Source organism: Cydia strobilella, chromosome 17 (genome assembly GCF_947568885.1).
Source record: "Cydia strobilella chromosome 17, ilCydStro3.1, whole genome shotgun sequence".
Classification (NCBI taxonomy): Eukaryota; Metazoa; Arthropoda; class Insecta; order Lepidoptera; family Tortricidae; genus Cydia; species Cydia strobilella.
The window spans coordinates 12,026,340-12,045,373 of record NC_086057.1 but is presented as its reverse complement, the minus strand read 5'-3'; the positions used below and the strand labels follow the sequence as shown (position 1 = coordinate 12,045,373).

At 38.3% G+C, this 19,034-nt stretch overlaps 1 protein-coding gene across 1 annotated transcript in view; it reads right to left on the bottom strand.

Moving 5' to 3' along the window:
• The window catches only part of LOC134748731 (limbic system-associated membrane protein-like), a 123,042-nt gene that overhangs the window by 13,485 nt on the left and 90,523 nt on the right, over nucleotides 1–19,034 (bottom strand). The window contains exons 4-5 of the mRNA XM_063683506.1: nucleotides 6,835–7,045; nucleotides 4,158–4,257 (exon numbers count right to left, since the gene is read on the bottom strand). Coding sequence (XP_063539576.1) covers nucleotides 4,158–4,257; nucleotides 6,835–7,045 — 311 coding nt within the window. The remainder of the gene's footprint in view (nucleotides 1–4,157; nucleotides 4,258–6,834; nucleotides 7,046–19,034) is intronic.

Sequence of the window (19,034 nt, the reverse complement as noted above, 5' to 3'; positions counted from 1 at the left end):
TGCATTGCAAGTTCGCAACTGTAAGAATCTTTTCAGGGTTCCGTACCTAAAGGGTTATAAACGGGAACGTACCTATTACTAAACTGCACTGTCCGTCTGTCCTTCTGTCTGTCTGTCTGTCCGTCTGTCTGTCCGTCTGTCTATCCGTCGGTCTGCCACCAGGCTGTATCACATGAACCGTGACAGCTAGACAGTTGAAATTTTCACAGATGATGTATTTCTGTTGCCGCTATAACAACAAATACTAAAAAGAGAATAAAATAAATATACAACAAACGTGACTTTTTTGCCGTATTTGCGTAATGATACGGAACTATTCGTGCGCGAGTTCCACTCGGACTTGGCCGGTTTTTTTCTTATTTGATATAGTTTATATTGATTGACGTCACTCGGCTTGGCTCGCTATCTGACTATCATGCGAGTCAAAAAATATTAATATTGAAATTTCTGTCTGTTTTGATCTTAAATGGCATTTTTCATTTACGTCTGTCAAGTAACGTCTAACAAGCGGTTGATAATCGTTTGTCCCTATTTGTCATTTTGACAGTTGTGTTTGCTAGAAAGAGACAAAATTTACAAAGGTTTGTGAAATAAAACTATGAAAACGGATTATATCGCGTATATTGAATTTATAATACATCCCGACGTTTCGAACTCTTTTCAGCGTTCGTGGTCAACGGGTGACTGAGGAAAAATTACAAAATGCAAAAATACCCACATACTAAAATAATGAACAATCATAGACTACAAACTTTAAGGCTGGTTGTACATGCAAAATCGGTTCATAAGGCTAGTTATACACTATAATTATTTTTCAAGTAAAGATATATATATATACGCGATAAAAATAAACTATGCCGGCTCCAACCCTACACCACGGACCCGAGAAGATTTAATTCCCTCCTAAATTGTAGGAGGGTATCCCAATATGGGACCGGCAACAAACTCGGCGGGACACATCTTTTCAAAACATGAGAATGTCCAGCATCATCCAACACTACGGTCTCACAGTCTATGTCTCGCTTGCTCCTTTATCAGGTGGACTACAGGATCCCAAGCTGGTGGTAGAGAAAAGCCATCTTCCCTATTAAAGTTTGGATATTTCTTAATCTCAATGGCCTCGCGCAGCATTCTGGGTATGTAACGCTTCTCCTTGGCAAGAACCAGAGGCTTATCAAACTTGATTGAGTGATTGGCTTTATCCATGACATGCTCACAGACAGCAGACCTAGGTCGACGGTGCTTGACATCAGCTATGTGTTCCTTCACCCGAGTGGAAATGCTCCGTTTCGTCTGCCCGACATATGATAGGCCACACTCACAGTCCAGCCTGTACACTACTGCAGTCTGTAGAGGGGTATTGCATTTTACAGGCCTCAGGAATTGTGACATCTTCTTCATTGGCTTGAAATATGTTTTTATAGAAGCACGCTTCAAGATGTGGCTGATCCTGTCCGTGACCCCCCTGACAAAAGGCAAACAACCAAAGTACAAAGTACAAAGGTTTGCTCAATTTTATAACTAACCCCCTTATTCATAAAACTTTACGGGCCTGATTTAATTAAATTATGTTTAACCCTTTCTTACAAATACATAAATCAAAATGACAGAAAAAGACAAACGATTCATAGCTAATTCAAGCCAGTGACGCGTTTATGAATAACGCCATAAGGGGATAAGTAACTGTTTTACGCATAATAGCCGTAACAGCCATTGGAAAACACATTAAACATTTACCGTATTTTCACGCAATTAATTCCAAATTCAAACTCGGTTTACAATAGCAGTTACGGTTCTTATGGTTGGGGGGGGGGGGGGGAACTGTCAATATTTTAATAAAATTGATCCTAATAGAAAAATTGCACCCCTACCTAAAATCTTGATATCAATAATATTAACACTTTATCGTCTTTATCTCTCTACCATTTCGTATTTCCGTTTCATGAGTTAAGTCAATACTGCTGACTAAAAGCAAACGTCATGAAAACGTGTGAATGTACGGACATGTTTCCCCCTTTTTCTTTGGGGGACGTTAATGGAGCGAACTACCTCATCTTTTCCAATTACGGCCGGGCTCAACTCGGCAAAAAGCCATACTCCAATGGACAAGGAGTACATAGGTGTAAGAGAAAAAAACAAATAGTTAATAGGCCAATTCATACATACACTGATATCAGAATGACTAACTGTGATATTGATTTCATTGAGTTATCCTGCAGTTCGCTCGTACCTCGTTCCTGTACGTACAACTAAGGACATTTGGCAGTGAACCACCTTAAGGGCAAAAATCGTTTAAACGTCTTGCAGACGGTCAGGCGATATCATAAAAGTGATAACCAAGCATGGCACTTAAAAATGTGGGTGTTGAAAAAAAAAAAAGGTTAGCTCAGGTAAAGTTTATTGCAGTCCATTGTCTTGTGACGGCCGGCATTTTCAAACTAAATAACATGATTCAAATATCATTCTGATGTCAGTATACGTTCGAATTACCCTGTTAGACGTTTGAAATATATAAATAATTTTAATTTATCTGATTTTCTACAGAATTTGGCACTAAAATGTCTATGGACGCTTCCAAATCCAACGGTTACATGCGTTGCCGACTATTATTTTTTTTTTTTTTTAAATATAATAGAAGTTTTTTTTAAACCCATAGGTCCAGTAGTCGTCGATTGGACTACAGCACCATTACCTGGGCCCGAGACTTGGCTCGCGATGCACGTCAAGTTAATACCGAGCCGGCACGTACGAGCTGCCCCCAGAGTATCCCCTTCGACACTGCATAGTCCTGGTGAACGATATCTAGTAGATTATACTACAATGCATTACCCGTAGCGTAGTTTCATCTGCGAGACTAGAATCTATGCGCAATAGGACGTCCTCAGTTTTTTTTTTTAACAAATATTATTTATATATCTTTTTTTTGTATTGTTAAATTAAAAAACCGGCCAAGTGCGAGTCGGACTCGCGTTCCAAGGGTTCCGTACATTACACAATTTAAACAATGTATTTTTTATGTGAAATGTCTTTAAAAAACCCGTAGGAGTCGGATCAAAAACTAAGTAATTAAGTCCGACTCACGCTTGACTGCACATTTCTAATAGGTTTTCCGGTGACCTATAGGAAAAGATCTATTTTGTGTTTTTTTTTTTTAATTTTTGACCGAGTAGTTTTGGAGATAAAGGGGGGAATGGTCATTTTTTGCCTATTTTCTTGAATAACTTCTAAGCTATTTATCTTAAAATTATAAAAAAAATATATTTGAGATTCTCACAATGAGCTCTTTCATTTGATATGTAAGACGATATAGTTTGACAAACTTTATTTTTTAATTTTCTCATTTACCCCCCAAAAGTGGCCCCTGTGTTTAAAATTAATATGTTTACGTTACATGTCCATCTTTGGGTCGGTCCAGTAGTTTCGGAGAAAATAGGCTGTGACAGACGGACAGACAGACAGACAGACGCACGAGTGATCCTATAAGGGTTCCGTTTTTTTCCTTTTGAGGTACGGAACCCTAAAAATGATAATTTACTAAAAGTATTAATAGTATCGATTTATCATTTTTTATTTACATACAATATATACACAGTGGTACTACGTAAACGTAATTAATAACTAGCTTAAATCTAAAATAGGCCCTTGAGGCGTTGTACCAAGGATGCTGGCGGCATTTCCTCACTGTATCGCAATGCTGATACGTTGTGCGAGGAAGCCGCCAGCTCTAGTAGATATTAATAGTATTAGAAGATATTAATAGTGATCCGAGCATTGAGGGCACCTTTTTAGATCATCAACATCAGTGTTCATGTTTCTAGTTTTAAGTTTATAAAATGTATATGTACCTATGTTACTCTTGGTGTTTATTTTGTAATATAGGCCGTATTGCCTGATTTAAATTTAAAATTTAACAAAAAATAATAAATAAATAAAACTTATTCTACATTTGTTACAAATGAACTTATCCGTAAAATAAAACTAAATTAAAACTAAAAAGACGACGAATTAGGACACCACGGGTTATTCTGTCAAAAAAAGTGCTTACCGCTTTTCTAGACACGCCGCACTGAATGACATAATTCCCTGCTTTTTTATGATAACTTCGACTCCGACAACGTCTTTCTGTGTGTAAAAATAACCTGAAAATATTTTTTTACCTGGGCGGATCCGGCGCATGCCTCGCGATGCACGTGAGGTTGATATCGGATCCGGCTCGCACGAACAGCTCGGGCCCCGAGAGGATCTCCGCCTTCGACACTGCAACAATATACACCAATTTAAAAGCCCGAGACAATTAAGATCACCTTGTAATGGATGTTCGTTTTACACTTCCGATACCAGCCAGATATTTATTTTCTTCGGTGTATTATGCGAAGAGCAAGTAATAGTTTTTAAGTCGTTTTTTTACGAACAAATTTTCTTATTTCTTATTGTTTTTCCTTACTGACTCATTTCAACTAATCACCTTGTCTAAGTTCTGGGCCATTAAGCTCACCTGCAACTAATGGTTCTTCGTTTGTTTTTACACTGCATCGCACTTTTTTACAATTTTGCTAATGATGGCTCAAACCCTGCGGTCTGGGAATATGCCGAAAACTGTATCCTGGAAGTGCAGGGGCCCGCATATTATATGTAACAGTATAACAAATTTATTTAGAATACCTAAGTTATGTATAGTTATATTATGTATAAGAAATATTAAATGATTACTTGTGGGGCGTTAGTGAGCACTCGGACGCCTATCTTAGATCAAACAAAAAAAAATTAGGTATTTGAAAATATTTAGGATAGTTTGAAGAATAGGAATTTATTACACATATTAATGGAAGTGACTTTATATATATTTTAGTCGTTATGCGGGCACGTATTTCTACAAATACCTACACGTCATTGTTATGCCCCAGGTTTCTCTTCGGTTGTTATTTTATTGCAAGTGTTGGTGGATATTGGATTCCTTTTGTATTTTTCCGTGAACATTTTGCAATGGAAATGCGAGTTTTATCATTTTCCATCGAATACAAAAAACGAAAACATAATACGAAATTGTTACTTTCGATATTTAAAACGATTAAATAATGTGAAAAGGTTGTTACGATTATAATTAATAAAATATTTTCCTCCGATATGGTTATCTCGATATGAATTATGTATGTAGGTTATGAACATTTCATAATACTTATATTACTTTCTTATATACCTATGTCAATCAATAGGACATTACTGGCTGTATTCGACATTTCATCGAATCGGTATGAAAATTTCGTTTCATAAATTCGTTGGTGTTGACTGTGACGCCTGTCTTTTTCAGAAATTAAAATAAAACTTTTAAATATAAATGACAGTAATTCTCGGAAAACGTAATAAATGTAAATAGATTTTTCGATCTGAGTATACGCGAGGACACTGATTAAATTGTAAGTACAGTAAGTAAAAATAAAGAAGTTAAATTTGTTCATAATCAAAAGAACAAGATAGTTGTATCATTGTACCCACCCCCTATTCATTGTGTACTTGGTCTTATATTCAGTGTGTACACCTATAAGTACACAGTGGATCAATTTCCATTTTTTAGGGTTCCGTATCTCAAAAGGAAAAAAACGGAACCCCTATAGGATCACTCGTGCGTCTGTCTGTCTGTCTGTCCGTTTGTCACAGCCTATTTTCTCCGAAACTACTGGACCAAATAAGTTGAAATTTGGTATAGATATGTACGTTTGTGACCCAAAGACGAGTATGTAACGTAAACAAATGAATTTTAAACATGGGGCCACTTTTGGGGGGTAAATGTGAAAATTAAAAAATTAAGTTTTTCAAACTATATCGTGTTACATATCAAATGAAAGAACTTATAGTAAGAATCTCAAATATATTTTTTTATAATTTTAGGATACACAATTTAGAAGTTATTCAAGAAAATATGCAAAAAATGGCCATTCCCCCTTTATCTCCGAAACTACTGGGGGTAAAATTTTGAAAAAAATACACAAAATAGATCTTTTAGAAGCTATTAGAAATGTGCAGTCAAGCGTGAGTCGGGCTTAATTACTAGAGTCGGGTTTTTTAAAGACATTTCACTCACGGTTTCACATAAAAAATACATTGTTTAAATTGTGTAATGTAAGGAACCCATGGAACGCGAGTCCGACTCGCACTTGGCCGGTTTTTTAAAGAAAGAATAACAATTACATGATTAAAGGTAGACAGACAAATATAAAGCCAATTAGTGTGCCTTTCAAACTATGTAAGGAACAACCTCCTAACTAATAAAGTAGGTATCGTATTTATGTCGCTCTGAAAAAAAAGGTGATTCACTGATCCCACAATGACCCTAACCTATAAATTTTAATTTCTTTGGGACTATCGAAATACACGTATTTACGGCTGTAGGTATCTTTTTTTACGTTAATTTAGAAGTTTGATTTTTTTTCAGCTTCAAGGGACTGTAGACCTGAGTATATTGTTTCAATTTCAACTCGTTCCCAAGATAAAGGGACAGACGGATGGACGGACAGGCGGGCAACAATGTGATCCTATAAGGGTTCCGTTTTTTCCTTTTGAGGTATCACTCCTAAAAAAGAAGAAAGGAGATTGTGTCAAAGGAAGAAGGGAATAATAAATATGAATTAATTTCATATCAAACATATTAATAACGGGTCACTCACGTATAATATGTACGTTATTAATGTGTTTGATATGTCTATCTCACGGAAGGTTTGTTATTAAAATGAATTGATTTCCCTTAACAGAGGTTGAAAGAAAACCGACAAGCAAAAATGTAGGAAGAAAGGAAGTAGAGAAGGAAGGAAAAAGGAAAAAAAGAATGAAAGAACTTACCAACAACGGTGAGCCTGAAGGACAGGCTGATCTTGGGCTCCGTGGAGACCTGGCACTCGTAGCCACCGGAGTCACGTGGCTGCGCCGGTGCCACGCGCAGCGTCCACTCGTCCGTGCCGTCGGTGTGAAGCGCGGCAAACCGCGCGTCGCTGCTGTACGTGTGGACGCCCACGGTCAGGATGTGGAGGTCGCGTTTGCGGATCCAGGATACCTGATGGCATAGAAACATCATTTTAGGTTGTTTAGTACAGGCTGGCATTGTTCATTTATCCAGCTACCACAAATGCATGCCCCGATGGCATCGGTCAAGACAGTCAAGAGAGACGAACTGTTACGTACAGACGTTGCTTGAACCATCTGTCAATATGTAAAAGGTCTCATGATGATGAGTACCTACAATACAGGGCATAGACGGTCTAATTTGGGAGATCGGCCTTTGCCGCTCGGCTCGCTCTGCTCTCTCTTAAATTCGGAGGGGACGGCACGCAATTCACGCCCCCTGTAACCTCCGGCATTGCAAAAACACTCTAGAAGCTTGGCAACGAGAGTATTTTTGTAAAGCCGTAAGATAAACAATTCCACACGGGCAGTAGAGTTGTTACGGTTTATATAAGTAATTCCTTCCACAATTTTCAATATACCCACATCTGATTTGTGTTGTACCTATTTATTAAATCACCAGTAGGCCTAGCACAGGAGGGCGCGATAGTATCTCGCCCGCGAGATAGACTACCTGCCTTTTTCTAACTATTAAGAGGAAAGGAAAGAGGAGCAGGAGGAGGGGAGGAAAGGGGATGATCGATTCTCCATACAAACGTAGTTCTCATTTTCCTCCCTGGATAATAACATTATTGAAAATATTTTTACAGAAGTTGATGTATTTTTGACGCTTGCGGGAAAGTGGTTACCCTCTCTCCGAGTTTTTCCTGATGCAGAGGTTGTCCATCGCGTTTCAACGTGGCAACGCGGCGAGATATACTCGTACTTCAGTTACACGGTTGAATCGGTATCAGTTTTAGTACCTATCGGTATCATGCAGCGTCAGTGTAAGTAGAAAAAATCTGAACGGGTTTTCTCATAAACCTCTGCCTGTCTTCTGAGGATGAGATATTCAGATAGCGATTGCAGTAGCGGAAAAAGGAAGAAGACACTTTCAATTTACTTGATAAATTGCGTTGATGTCATAGCCATATTTCTGTTACGATGAGAACGTTCAATCCGTCACTCATTTAGTCACTTTGAAATAGTAATAATTTGCTTCAGTCATGACCCGCAGTCATCTTATGAAACAGGATCCAACCAACATACAAATCCGCCACATATTTCGACTAAGGTGTAGAGTTTGTGAAGTTAGGGCCTGTAGAGTTAGAAGCTTGGCTCTACAAAAGATCTGATAACTTTTTGACAGTGCGAGCCTTATGGTTTCGTCTTGGCAACGTTTTACATGAAATGTTTTTGATGGGATTTTATATTCACAAAAATATTGGTAGGATTACCAGAAAATTACGAATTTCCTATACGAATAAAACTTATTCACTCGCAAAAATGTCGCGCGAGTGACTAAAAACACAGTTAAGCCGTAAAATTTGCTTAGTCCCTTCAGTATTACAATATTTCCCCGTAGCAACATCACTATCAGTACAGTCCCATCAGTCCCTAACCACGACTTACACTTTCAAATCCGGATCTAGCGATAGGAACACGTGTAAGCTCTTTCGTTTTTCGCTGTCTGACCTTGGGCTACTTCTGAACCGTGTTGTCTGAACTGAGATTAGATTAGGTTCCAATTGAATGGTCTTGCTGGCTGACTTTTTAAACTCATTGAGGACAGAAAAATAAATTGAACACAAGTATCCAAACCCAATACACAAACCTCGGTTAATAATTGAAACGTTGACCTTATAACTTGACCAAAATATCATACACACGTTTACATCATGTACCTAAGTGTACAAGCTAGCAAATTGAACTTACGTGGAAGCTTCTTTGACAGCGTATATCATAGCACTTATGATATTTAGATAAAATGTTCTTGGCGTCGGCATTTACAACTCCTTAAGGCGTAGGTATATAATAAAAATTAAAATAACGAACGATGCAAGTTCGACCAGTGCGGCATATAGCGACTATGGAGCCATTGAGCCTACCCGCTATCACACTCAGGATACTGCAACGCGACGCGTCGCGGCGGCGCGCTTTCTTACTGTGGCAAAGAAGCCGCTGGTGATAATGGGCAGAGTAGTGAGTTTTTCCACTTTTCCTTTACTTATAAGCATTATAATATCGTTTGCAATATTTCTGCTTAATACAATTTTTATTTATTTATTAATCTATGCGACTATGTAAGACTAGTTTATTGAGTTTCCAGTGTTGTGTTCTGTTGTTTTACTTTGCGTTTGCGGTTATTATGGGTCCATCAGAGTGATCATCAAGTATCCCCTTGGCTTATGAACGAATAGCTAAGACAGGTCACGACCATTCTTTTGAGGTGAATGGGCCAATAATAACGATGCCTGAAGGTGGACTCAAGAGTTAATATTTGTATAGGATTGGGATTATATTTTTGGCGCTGAAAAAAATTGACCTTGCCTGTTTAACTACAGACTTACTGAAATACGTAGTTAAACATAGTATTAGCTATTAAGGTAATCTTTCTTTTCTTGACTTGTTTGGTGACTTGTTTTAATCAGTCATAGTCATTATGGTACAAATCCGCAATTATTAATGTATTACCTTTCAATTAACATATTTAGCTAGGTACCTACCATTCATAAAAATCTGTGCCAGTTCTAAAACGTACCCAAAGAGTAAAGTAAGTATATGAACGTACCTCTGAGTTTAACAGTTGAATAATGGCGTTATTTACAATTTTTTTTATGGTAAGTAACTGCATTTAATAAAAGGAGTTACCGCATTATGTACGGAGTCCTAAAAATTTAATTTAAATATTATTTAAATTTTAATTTAAGTTATTGTAATAATATGCATATATATATGTTAGTCTGTAAGGTATTCGTAATATGGGCCTTGTTGCCTGATTAAAATTATTAAATAAATAAATAAAAGCATTCCTGAGCTGAAATTAAGTAACTTTCTCAAAGACACCGGTATTCTAATTAACTCCATTCCGGAGATAATCTGTAGGAGGGGCCTTAGTAGGAGTTGCCATTGTGATAAGAAAACCAGGAATTACTTTGACAAACTAATCTATTTTATTGATCACTTTCATATACAAATCTCACAATTAATTTAATTTCACAATACACAGATAAGCTAAGTACAAGTGCGTCAGGCCGATGCCACAGCGTTACTGACCCCTTTTTACCTGCGTACCGTATTTTATAACCTCGTGCAAACAAGTCTACTGGAGGGGCGGTGGGGCTGAGGCGATGGTGGCGTGATGTTCGACCTGGCGCACCTGTTTACAAAGTCGTGCACCTGTTGGTTGTCGTTGCGCCGTCACGGCCATGCTGACAGGCGTACGTCTTCGTACGTTCATCTTTACTCATCTGGGACAGAATAACTTAAGTTAATATTCGCCCATCCTGACACAGTAACTAAATTAATGTGATTTGTTTTTGGGATGTAATAAAGATTGATCTAACAAGATGTGTAACTGGTCCAGCATTCTCGGCCCTCCAGTGCAAGCCTGGGCCAGTCGATTGACTCTTCAGGGTTGCTACCACTGGTCCGATCAACATTGATCCTGCAGTATCCCTTCAGTTTGTTCAAACTGGGCCGGAAATCGCTAGCCCGGACTAATAGTTAGTCCCTTTAGCTAATTTTCTCCTTTTTTTTACAGGCATTTATTTTTATTACCCCTGTATAACCTCCTTTTTTTACATAACATTTATTTTTACGTTTCCCTATGTATCATAGCATCTGTGATTATTCGAGTAGGCTCATACTGTACAGACTCCTCCGATGATGAGCGGGAATAATTACGACTTTGTAAAATATCATCAGGATCGACTGTTAATGTACTGGGATGGGCAGACATTGTGTCACTATTACTACTATCTGCCAAAATGTCTTTCATCGGGCAAGTTTCATGAACTTCTATATCGTTACACTCATTAGCCGCCGTCACGTCATCATGACCAAGATTTTCTGCAGCTTCTATTAAGCCCGGCAGCCCATGAGGTACTTCCCGTAATTTTTCGTGGGAATACTTAAAAACCCTATTCGTTCCATTAATATGCATCAATTCGTACCTATCATTACCTAAAAGAGCAGTGACTTTAAAAGGTCCCTTATATTTGCGGTCCAATTTAGTTTGATGCCTTTCTGCACATTTTACAAAAACAAAATCTCCTACCGAAAAGGGTCGTACTTGAGCTTTTCCTCTATTAAATCGAATGGTATCAATCTGCGACTGCTTCTGAATATTATTAGATGCATTTAACCTAGCTGAATCTAAATCAATCCTGGAAGTGTCATTCAAGTTTACCGATATTTTTGAAAGTTCTAAGGAATTCGCTTGGATTCCAAACATTAATTCTAAGGGGGTGTAACCTGTGACTCTGCAACGGGTGCTATTTAAAGCTAATTGGATTTCTCCTAGTTGGTCCTGCCATCGGACTTCGGAATCACATTCCACTATTGTAAGCAGACTTTTAAGAGTTCGCATAACCCTTTCAACTTGTCCGTTAGCTCGGCTAGCACCGGTTGCTATGAGATGAAGTTCAATATTGTTGTCTTTGCAAAAGTTTTTAAAATTGATGTTATCGTAAGATCTACCCCTATCGGCAATTATTCGCTTCGGAGCGCCAAATAAATGTACAGAATTTCTGATAGTATTGATGGCGTCTGAAGAGTTCAAAGTTGCAGTGTGTTCGAGAAGAACATACTTGGTAAAAGCACCTATGATGACAGAGCAATACTCCTTACGCTCGCTTTTCCCGCTAAGTTTACCAGTTAAGTCAAGATGGATTGTGTGCCAAGGCATAGCTAATTTCGGGATTGGGTGTAAACGAACTTGTTGGGCTCCTGAGGAACCCTTGGAGGCTTTACAAACTACACAAGACTCAACAAATTTCTTTACGTATTTTGACATGTTTTGGAACCAATAGAGATCATATAACTTGTCAAGGGTTTTTTCAAAGCCAAGATGTTTTATTTAATTATGGACCAGATTAATGACAGACCAAATCAATGAACGTGGCAGAATCGGTAGCCATTTTGTAATTTTATCTCGCTCAATTTTTGGGAATAGGATACCCTGCCTGATATCATAGGTATGTGTCACATCAGTGGGAAGTTCGTTTGCTCGTAATTTAGACATAATATCAGATATTTCAGAGTCTCGTAATTGCTCTACAGATAACCAGCCAGTTTCTAATTCAGATAAGTTCACAATTTTCACTCGGTTTGATTTTGTAAGACACGATTCACAGTTTTCAACAGGGTTGCGAGAAAGAAAGTCTACGTGGGCCATAGTTTTTCCGTCCTTATAAACTATATCAAAATCATATGATTGCAATACAGCCCACCACCTGTGAACTCTTGGAGTAAAATCTTTTTTTGTATGTGAGGACTTTAGTGCATTGCAATCTGTGAAGACTGTGAACTTACGACCATATAGGTAATGCCTAAAATGCTCAATCGATTTGACGACCGCTAACGTTTCTAACTCGTAAGAGTGGTAGCGACTTTCTGCATCAGTAGTTTTTTGACTGTAATAAGCTACCACATGGGGAACATTATTATCCTTTTGAATTAGAATAGCACCATATCCGTCACTACTAGCGTCAGTATGGAGCTCAATGGGCAACAAGGGATCAAAAATCTTTAAAACAGGTTCATTTATTAAATGATTAACAATTTCTTTGTGAATTTTATCATATTCTTCGGTCCAAGTTATTTTCCCTTTGTTGATGGCCGTGAGAGGGTATAGAGGTTTCATGATTTTTGAGAAGTTGGGAATGAAACGGCGAAAGTACGTAGCTAACCCGATAAACTGTCTAACTTGCGTAGCGGTTTTCGGGGTGCGAACGTTTTTGAAAACTTCAATTTTACGAGGGTTTGGCCTGACTTCCCCTGCTGATACAACAAAACCTAGATAGTCTATTTTCCTTTTCATGAATGAACATTTTTTGAAGTTAAAAGAAAACCCAGCTTTAGATAAAGTATCAAGCAATTTATCAAGGCGAGCTAATCCCTCGTGGACAGTTTTCGAAGCAGCAAGGACATCATCCATATAAACCAAAATGTTGTCATCATTAAGAGGCTTTAGGGCCGTATTAATAGCTCTTTGAAAAACTTGAGACGCATTTTTTAACCCGAATGGCATGGCTAACCAGGAATACTGCCCCGAGGGTATCACAAATGAAATTTTGTCTATAGAATCCCGATGCACTTTGATCTGATGAAAACCAGATGCCATATCTATGGTCGAAAAATAATGAGCTCCATTCAATTTGTCTATTTGGTCACTAATTATTGGCAAGGGGTAGCTATCTGAACGAGTATTACTATTGAGTTCCCTGTAATCAACAACTAAGCGCTCTGAACCGTCCTTTTTTTTTACTAATAAAATTGGACTAGCGTATGGTGAAGAACTCTCGCGAATAATACCTGCATCTAACAATTCTTGAACTTTGTTATTGACAATCTCAGATTCTGTCGGAAATAATCTATATGGTCTTCTGTGCACGGTTTTGTTGGGGTCTAATAAATCTATTTTAAGTTCACCTGTCGTAACACGAGAGGAGGGAAACTTTTGGATGAAATTTGAAGAATACTTGGTCAGTATATTTATTAATTGCTCTTTCTCGTCACCTGTAAGGTCTGTATCAATCGATGACACGTCAAAAGATTCGGATTTAGAACACGTGTTTACATTTTTGGGTTTGGAAATAGTCAAACTATTCTCTGTAATTTCAACCAAAACTCCCCCCCTCACAATGTCACGACCTAGCAACAAATCTTCGCTTAAGTACTCGTCTGGCAGAACATAATAAGTAACATCTAATTTAGTATCGCCTACAACAGTCGGGCATTTGATTTGCAACGAACATATAAAACTATTGGGACCTACACTGTTAAAAACATAAGGTTCATGAAACTTTTCACCATTAAGAAGATGGCTAATACTTTTCCTCGCAAGGCTACATTCTGCACCTGAGTCAAACATAAAAGGTAATTGAAAACCACATATCTGTAACACACCTCGCGCAGTCCTCGAACACAGGTTCACTTGTCTGCTGCCGGCGCCGCTGGTGCTGGCTGCGACGTCTTCTTTCTTCTTCCAACGCATAGGACAAGCGGTGGCCACGTGTCCAGGGTCATTGCAGATGTAACACGTTGTAGTAGATTTAGGTTCCGTTTTATTGGATAAAGGTTGGTTTTTAGACACGACGCGCTGTTTATCTCTGCATTCACTACCACGGTGACCTATTCTTCCGCAAAAGTGACATGCCCCGCGAAATGGTGTAGATAGGCTTTGTTTCTTCGAGTCATTGTCAAAACTGAGTGGTTCTTCAAATTTCCGCTTCAGAGTAAATCCACGTAGAGTGCGAAACAATTGATTTTTTTTATTTATCACGACTGAATTGAGCTCCCGGCGAATTTTGTCATCACACTGAGATAAGATAGAGATGGCAAATCCAGTAAGAACCTTCTCAGGTAGGTCAGCATCAGGTATTTTCTCCATAAGTTGCCAGAGACGCGCACCTGCTTCAGCTGGACTCTCTTTGTCTTTTAGTCGAAATTTTATCACTTGGTCGAAGTAGTCTTGCATCATCATTGGTTTCGCAAAAGCCGTTATCAACATTTCTTTGATGGTAGTCCAGGAGAGCTCATCCGGTTTAACTTTAGTAAGGCACGTAGCAGCTCGGCCCTTCAGAGAGTGCGTAAGAGCCAAAATCAAGTCCACTCCTTCCAGTTTCCTTTTTTCGATGATTATCTCACTCAGTGAACACCAGTTTTCTATATCAGCATCTGTTGTGTCTGGATCAAAAGGCAACAACTTGGTCCGTCTATCCACAGTAGGGGCAGCAGTCATATTGTCCGATATTTTTTGGAGAATCCTTTCAATTCCGGCAGAAAACATGGTAAGTAAACCACCATCCGTATTATTCACAGGCGTTTGTGAAGGTGGATCCGTCACTTCTGATGTAGGAGGGGCCTTAGTAGGAGTTGCCATTGTGATAAGAAAACCAGGAATTACTTTGACAAACTAATCTATTTTATTGATCACTTTCATATACAAATCTCACAATTAATTTAATTTCACAATACACAGATAAGCTTAGTACAAGTGCGTCAGGCCGATGCCACAGCGTTACTGACCCCTTTTTACCTGCGTACCGTATTTTATAACCTCGTGCAAACAAGTCTACTGGAGGGGCGGTGGGGCTGAGGCGATGGTGGCGTGATGTTCGACCTGGCGCACCTGTTTACAAAGTCGTGCACCTGTTGGTTGTCGTTGCGCCGTCAAATCAATAATTTATTTTATTCTGATAAGGCCCCTACGAGCGTGTACACTTGCCTTAGGGCCTGTTTACATATTGATTAATGTTTAGTACGAGTTCATACATTTGCTACTAAACTTATGTACTATCTCGGACGATCGATGTTCGAAGTGACATAGATATGTAACAGTTTCCAATTGTTTGCTTTTTAGTTACATGTAATATCCGTACACATAACAAAAAGTAATTATATGCAACATTTAATTACTTTTTATAAAATAAAAAAAGAAATAAAAAATAGTTTTCTTAAAGTTAACGGAATTCAATAAAAACACGGTGTATATGAGGTTGTACACATCTAGTACCTAAAATCAACGAATCTTTACTATCACAAACACCAAGAGATGTAAAATTTGTACTCGTAAAATTAACGCCCACGTAATATTATTTTAACGTTCCAAGTTTGTTTCGTTGTTGGAACTTGTTTTGTTTTACTAATTTAACCGTCTAAATTATCAACAATCCTTCTCTTATGAAAATATAAATACCAAAGTTTGTAAGCATATTTGGATTACAGTAAAAATGGCTGACTAGATTTTGGGTGCAATTATAACATGAAACATTTAGATTTATGTAACCCGCATTAATATGTAAAATACTGTTATCCTAATAATAATCCCTTATTAGGTTGATATTGGGACTAAAGGGATGCAAGAGGGAGCTCAGGAGGAAAAATTAGCTTAAAGTTTATACGGATACGAAGCAAAGACTAAAACTAATAGAAATTAGAAACAAAATGTTAATTGATTTTGTTCTAATTGAAACAACTAGGAAACTGCAACTACAACAATACGAAACAGTGAAAAAGACATTACGACAGCCTATTGTCATTTGTTCATTATAAACTTACTCCTTAATGGTTAGAGTTAAAAACAGTGATTTGACTTTTATGGGCGTGTATTTAAGTGATTACCGAGGTATATGTAGATCTAACACGTTTCATAAGTTAATGTTATTTTTATTTTCAAGGTTCTACTCCTCATAAATATATAGATAAAACAAAATATTCTGTCATGCGTGGGTCAGTTTACTCAAAGATAGATATAACTCCGTAATAGATAAAAACGTGCCTCGAAAATCACGAAAATTTGATTCTCGATCAGAGGGCGCCACTAGTTTTGGCCTAGTCTCGTATAGAGGGCGTTGACGGTTTCGTTTGTTATTTATAATTTTAACGCATATCAATGAAGGAACATGGTCAACATGGGTCAAAATCATATAAAAATAATTAATGCAAATAAAAAAATCATTTATCCATATTTAAATACATTTTAACGTATTTTTATAAATCTTCATTTTTAGTTTTAAAGTATGTCGATAGATGGCAGTGAATTTACAGCGGTTACAAAATTTACTATGACAGTACCGCTCTATCTAATTATATCCTCATTGGTTTACTCTTTCAAATTCAGAATAATATATATGTCAATTTACATCCGCAATAATCTCATTTAAGTCGGATTACAATTGTAAGGATTCCTCTAATGATATTTATTGCCACCATAAGCGCCGACGGAACGCATAGGTACATACAACTCTGCCGTGTCAGACGTATCTCTGCTATCTCAAAAAACATAGTTTTGAGTAAATCGACTTTAAAGTTTTTGGTGAGCGTGAAAACTAATAAACTCATATATTTCGTGAGTTTATTGAGTTAAGTCATTTTTAATATGTGTTTTGTGTTTCAATAGACGTGAAGAATAATATTTCTTTACTTTTTTTTTGTAAAAGGACATAGTTTTTGAAATAAACGCATAAACATAGTTTGGCGTAACCACTGTTTCATACATTTGGTGGTTGCGCGTAACTATGCTAACTTAAAGTTAGATGAGTTCGTTGTATGAGCGCTCATACTATTTCGCGTGGCCACGGCTCGCGGGCTTATTGCGGTTTTCGTTTATCTAAAGTTAGAAGACTACATTGTATCAACTTCTAGTAAAACGTGTAACCAGGGCATGGGGAATATTGAGGTGGTCACGCGTAGTTCTTTTATCTTAAGTTGTAAGAGTTCGTTGTATTAGTGCTCCTAGTAAAACGCGTAACCAGACTACACAAGATAATCCATTTTATATTGTGCTAACTCACATTACATACAAGGAGCCCGATTTCCATCAGTCCTTACATCATTGGTTATAAAGTAGATCAATCGTATGGTGAAAAGAGCCTTATGTTTAATAGCGTTTGCATGTATTGCATGTATGTATGTATGTATGTATGTATGTATGTATGTATGTATGTATGTATGTATGTATGTATGTATGTATGTATGTATGTATGTACGTATGTATGTATGTATGTATGTATGTATGTATGTGTGTGTGTATGTGTGTTTGTTTGTATGTACTTTATTTAATATTTAATCCCAGTAAGTGTAAAAGGCGGAATTAACGGCAGAAGGTCAGTTACTCCAAAATTTTTAACCGCCTTAAAAAAAGGTTCTCAGTTTGACCCGTATGTTTGTCCGAGATTATCTCGCGTTTGGCTGAACCGAGTTTGATGCGGTATTCAGAAAAATGTTTGTTACATTTTGGAGAAGGTTTTAGTATACATAGATCTGAGCTGATGCTGAACCCTGGCTGTACCTAGTGGAACTCAGGTTTGGTGCAACATAGGCACACGCTGTTTTGGTCATCCAACACGTCTTAATGAGTAGTTGGGGGAGCAGTACCCAAGATAAAGCTGATGCTGAACCCTGGCTGTACCTAGTGGAACTCAGGTTTGGTGCAACGTAGGCAAACGCTGTTTTGGTCATCCGACACGCCTTGATGAGCACTTGGGAGAGCAGTACCCAAGATAGAGCTGATGCTGAACCCCGGCTGTACCTAGTGGAACTCAGGTTTGGTGTAACATAGGCACAAGCTGTTTTGGTCATCTAACACGTCTTAATGAGCAACTGGGAGAGCAGTACCTAAGATAGAGCTGATGCTGAACCCTGGCTGTACCTAGTGGAACTCAGGTTTGGTGCAACGTAGGCAAACGCTGTTTTGGTCATGCGACACGCCTTGATGAGCACTTGGGAGAGCAGTACCCAAGATAGAGCTGATGCTGAACCCCGGCTGTACCTATTGGAACTCAGGTTTGGTGTAACATAGGCAAACGCTGTTTTTGGTCATCCGACACGCCTTGATGAGCACTTGGGAGAGCTGTACCTAATAGTGGAACTTAGGTTTGGTGCAACGTAGGCAAACGCTGTTTTGGTCATCCGACACGCCTTGATGAGCACTTGGGAGAGCAGTACTCAAGATAGAGCTGATGCTGAACCCCGGCTGTACCTAGTGGAACTCAGGTTTGGTGTAACATAGGCACACGCTGTTTTGGTCATCCAACACGTCTTAATGAGCATTTGGGAGAGCAGTACCCAAGATAAAGCTGATGCTGAACCCTGGTAGTACCTAGTGGAACTCAGGTTTGGTGCAACGTAGGCAAACGCTGTTTTGGTCATCCGACACGCCTTGATGAGCACTTGGGAGAGCAGTACCCAAGATAGAGCTGATGATGAACCCCGGTAGTACCTAGTGGAACTCAGGTTTGGTGCAACGTAGGCAAACGCTGTTTTGGTCATCCGACACGCCTTGATGAGCACTTGGGAGAGCAGTACCCAAGATAGAGCTGATGATGAACCCCGGCTGTACCTAGTGGGACTCAGGTTTTGGTTCAGGTTTGGTGTAAATTTATTGTGGGTATTAGAAGATATACAGTAAAAATATTAAGGTCAGTTACTCCAAA